Here is a 2,421-nt window from a genome sequence, read left to right on the forward strand (position 1 = left end):
GTTGACATTTTAAACCTTAATAAAAAAAATCGATACAGGGCTTTAGAATATCGATACAGTATCGAGAAATGAAATATCGCGATATTTCAGTGTATCGATATTTTCTTACACCCCTATTAATAACAAGCGGCTAACTGTGAATAAATGCATAAATGCTAGCTAACTAATTTTACATTTCTTTAACTAACTGCAGACTGATCTTTTATAATTATAACTAGTCTAGCTAATTTATTAAAAAAATAACGATCTAGCTCCACCTTAAATGGTCTGATAACAGGATGAATAAACATTTTACTTTATAACAAGTTAACCAGGCAGCTGCGATAAACGCTAACTAACTAGTTTTACTTTTTTTCTTTTTTTTTTAACTACTGATATTTTATGTATCACTGATGTTTCCTGGAGCTTCTGATGCTTTTGGCTCATGAAGCTTTTCTCGAAAAAGTATTTTATGAAGAACTTGCAGCAGGTTCCACAGGTCAGCGTTGTATTGACAACAATGTTAAACTTCCAGTTTGGAAAAATAAATAAATAAATAATAACAACAATAGAGAATTTGCATTTCCTGCAAAAATGCAGTGTGAATGCTGGAGTGTGAATGAAGAAGCAAAAGAATAGAAAAGGTCAAAATGATAGCTTAAAAAAAAGCTACAAATCTGCAAAATAGAAGCTAAAATTAGCACAAAGAAGTTAAAAAAGAACCAAAACAAAAAGGTAAAAAAGTACAGTAAAGATTTATAACATTCTGAAAGGTTTTAAGAATGTTGAAGATGGCTCAATCCAGTTTTAATGAGAAAAATAAAGCAAGTTAAGCTGAATATTTAAAAAAAAGTATAAACTGCTGAAGTACTAGAAGTCACAGCTGAAATGTCCTGAAGGAGCTAAACGTTTTGATATATAAACTGTTGAAATAGCATAAAAATTGTGGAGCGAGATCTGTGCTGAAAAACGTGTAGAAGAAAAGCATTCACATAATAAAAGGATGAACATTTTCCCTGTTTTTTTKAGYRTAAAATGAAAACAGAATAACCACCACTTTTAATTTTTCAATAATCAAAAAGTACACAAACCCTTTAATACACGCCACATTTCTTGAAAGGATTTAAAAACTTTAAATCAAGTTTCTGAGCATGAAGACTGACGGGTCACATTTTTCTGATTACAGTAGATTTGGGTAGAGTTGCACTAAGAACTGGACAGCAGAGTTACATTTTCAGTAACCTACGGTGGGATCCTTCCGCAGGGCCCAGTCTGCAAACTTCCACACGAGATCCAGGTTAGAGGAGCAGCAGAGGAAGTCCACGATGTACTCATAAAGATCTGATCGAGTGAAGTCCTGCAGCTCTCCGTCCACCACACGAATCCACAACTAGAAAGACAAAAATAAAGAYTGTTTCCATTTCCAAAGGATAATCTGCTGAGATGAACAGATTTCAACAGAGTTTAKGTGAAACAAACCTGCAGCGCTGCTGAATCCTGACCGTTACTGTGATGGAGCAGCCCGAGTGCAAAATATCTGAGACAGGAAAGAAGAGAAWGAAGTGAAGCTTCTCCCTCACGACTGAGAAATTAAACTGTCCTGATTAAACTGGACATACATTCACAGCTCTGTTTGAAGGAATTAATTAATAACAGGACAATTAAAACATTTATCCAACTCGGAAAATCCTGTCAGGAAGTTAATGACAGGAAATTATACAAMCCTCTCAAGACAACTAAGATTTTAAAAGAAAATGACTTTTTCCACTCTTTGTACAGCAGATTAAAACAAAAATTAAACATCAATGTTTATATTAATCATGTGTTTGAACAAATCTTCCTCATAATAATTTAACAGTATCTTGTCAGTGGTTGTTTTTGATTAGGATAAGAAACTTTCCAACAAGATCATTTCAAATTTAACCAAATAAATCATGCAGATCTTTGCTGCGCAATAAACCACACCAGTGAGCTAAAAATAGCACTAACGGGTATTTTTATTTTGAATGGCTGACTAATAGTTCGATTAATCCATTAATCTAAAACACCACAATATAAAATGTAACCAAAGACTTTATTAAAAAGCTCAAAGTGAATTTTATGATTTGAAGCACAAATTAGTGGTGTGGAGAAAAACAGTTGTTTATTGAAAATGTAAACAAATGTTTAAATAGTAGGCCTGTCACGATAATAAATTTTGCTGGACGATAAAATTGTCCCAAATTACTGCGATAAACGATAATATTGTTTAGAGACCAGTTTAGACCAATATAGTACTTTACAAAGCTTACGTAAATTTATGAAATTAACATACATAACATCGGGGGCAGTACCCCTGGATTGGCAGACTGGGGTGGTGGTCCCCCTGTTTAAAAAGGGGGACCGGAGGGTGTGCTCCAATTACAGGGGGGTCGCACTCTTAAGCCTCCCTGGTAAGGTCTA

The 2,421-nt window shown here is 34.2% G+C and overlaps 1 protein-coding gene across 1 annotated transcript in view; it reads right to left on the reverse strand.

Annotated features, from left to right (window-relative positions):
• tgfbrap1 (transforming growth factor, beta receptor associated protein 1) overlaps positions 1-2,421 on the reverse strand; it is a 20,793-nt gene that overhangs the window by 5,889 nt on the left and 12,483 nt on the right. The window contains exons 8-9 of the mRNA XM_014003034.1: positions 1,459-1,516; positions 1,226-1,369 (exon numbers count right to left, since the gene is read on the reverse strand). Coding sequence (XP_013858488.1) covers positions 1,226-1,369; positions 1,459-1,516 — 202 coding nt within the window. The remainder of the gene's footprint in view (positions 1-1,225; positions 1,370-1,458; positions 1,517-2,421) is intronic.

This window comes from Austrofundulus limnaeus, unplaced genomic scaffold (assembly GCF_001266775.1).
Source record: "Austrofundulus limnaeus strain Quisiro unplaced genomic scaffold, Austrofundulus_limnaeus-1.0 Scaffold16, whole genome shotgun sequence".
Lineage (NCBI taxonomy): Eukaryota > Metazoa > Chordata > Actinopteri > Cyprinodontiformes > Rivulidae > Austrofundulus > Austrofundulus limnaeus.